The 832-nt window shown below is 47.5% G+C and overlaps 1 protein-coding gene across 1 annotated transcript in view; it reads left to right on the top strand.

The window, feature by feature from the left end:
- The first annotated feature begins 410 nt into the window (after positions 1–410).
- Positions 411–832, top strand: part of lnpep (leucyl/cystinyl aminopeptidase) — a 15,466-nt gene continuing 15,044 nt past the window's right edge. The window contains exon 1 of the mRNA XM_084457655.1: positions 411–781. Within this exon, the coding sequence (XP_084313781.1) occupies positions 754–781 (28 nt within the window). The 5' untranslated portion in view covers positions 411–753. The remainder of the gene's footprint in view (positions 782–832) is intronic.

Genomic DNA, 832 nt, shown 5'->3' with positions numbered 1-832 from the left:
GAGTCTCACCACCATGCCACTGTCCACACCACATACCCCACAACTCAGCCCCTGATTGGGCTAGAGACGCACGGTCTTCGCCGGTGGGTGCATGGAGATTGCCTGGTCCGTAGTAGTTCTAGCAGTAGCTGTTACATACAACTGCAGCAGCTAGCCCACCTCACATTTTCTCCAGGAAATGTACTTTCTAGTTTAGAAATGTAATCTTTAATCTTGTCAATCTACAAGTTACTAGACAAGTTACCTCATCGGCCTTATGTTTTCTCCAAGTGAAGAATCCATCGTCTGGCCCCGCCTTGTCACAGCAGCAGCGTCCAATACACTGACAGCTAATGTTGTGACTGAACGCTGTCAACAGCGATGGCTGTATCAAACTCAACACGTCGGAGAGGAAGGAAGCTGCATGGCGAGCAGTAACGTCATTGTCAGGGAAATGATTTATGCTTAGCGGTTTACGTATCATTATCTAACTGGCAAACGGGCACTTACACGTGCTGCAGTTGCATTTCATTTGTCCGACGTCAGGATATGGAGAGTAAAGTTGTGGCAGTAAGCTAGTGTCAAAGTTAGCTAGCTAGCTAACATTAGCTAGCCTAGCCTCGCCTCATCATAAGCATAAGTGTTCTTTGGCATTTAGCTATCGGCTATCTGGCTGGCAGTGATTGTGTTTAGCTAGACTAGCAGTGAACACAAGTGGTTCCTCCGGGCCGTTATTCTGGACGTGAAGTGACTTGGTCCGTCCAGACATCCGATATGGATCCTTTCGACAACAACGCCAGCGGTAAGTTATAAGGAAGTTAGATGGCTATTAGCTAGTGGTGCTAACTGACTG

The sequence above is a fragment of the Borostomias antarcticus genome (assembly GCF_949987555.1).
Source record: "Borostomias antarcticus genome assembly, chromosome: 23".
NCBI lineage: Eukaryota > Metazoa > Chordata > Actinopteri > Stomiiformes > Stomiidae > Borostomias > Borostomias antarcticus.
Note: the sequence above shows the minus strand (reverse complement) of the source record. Positions and strands in the feature narration are given on the sequence as shown.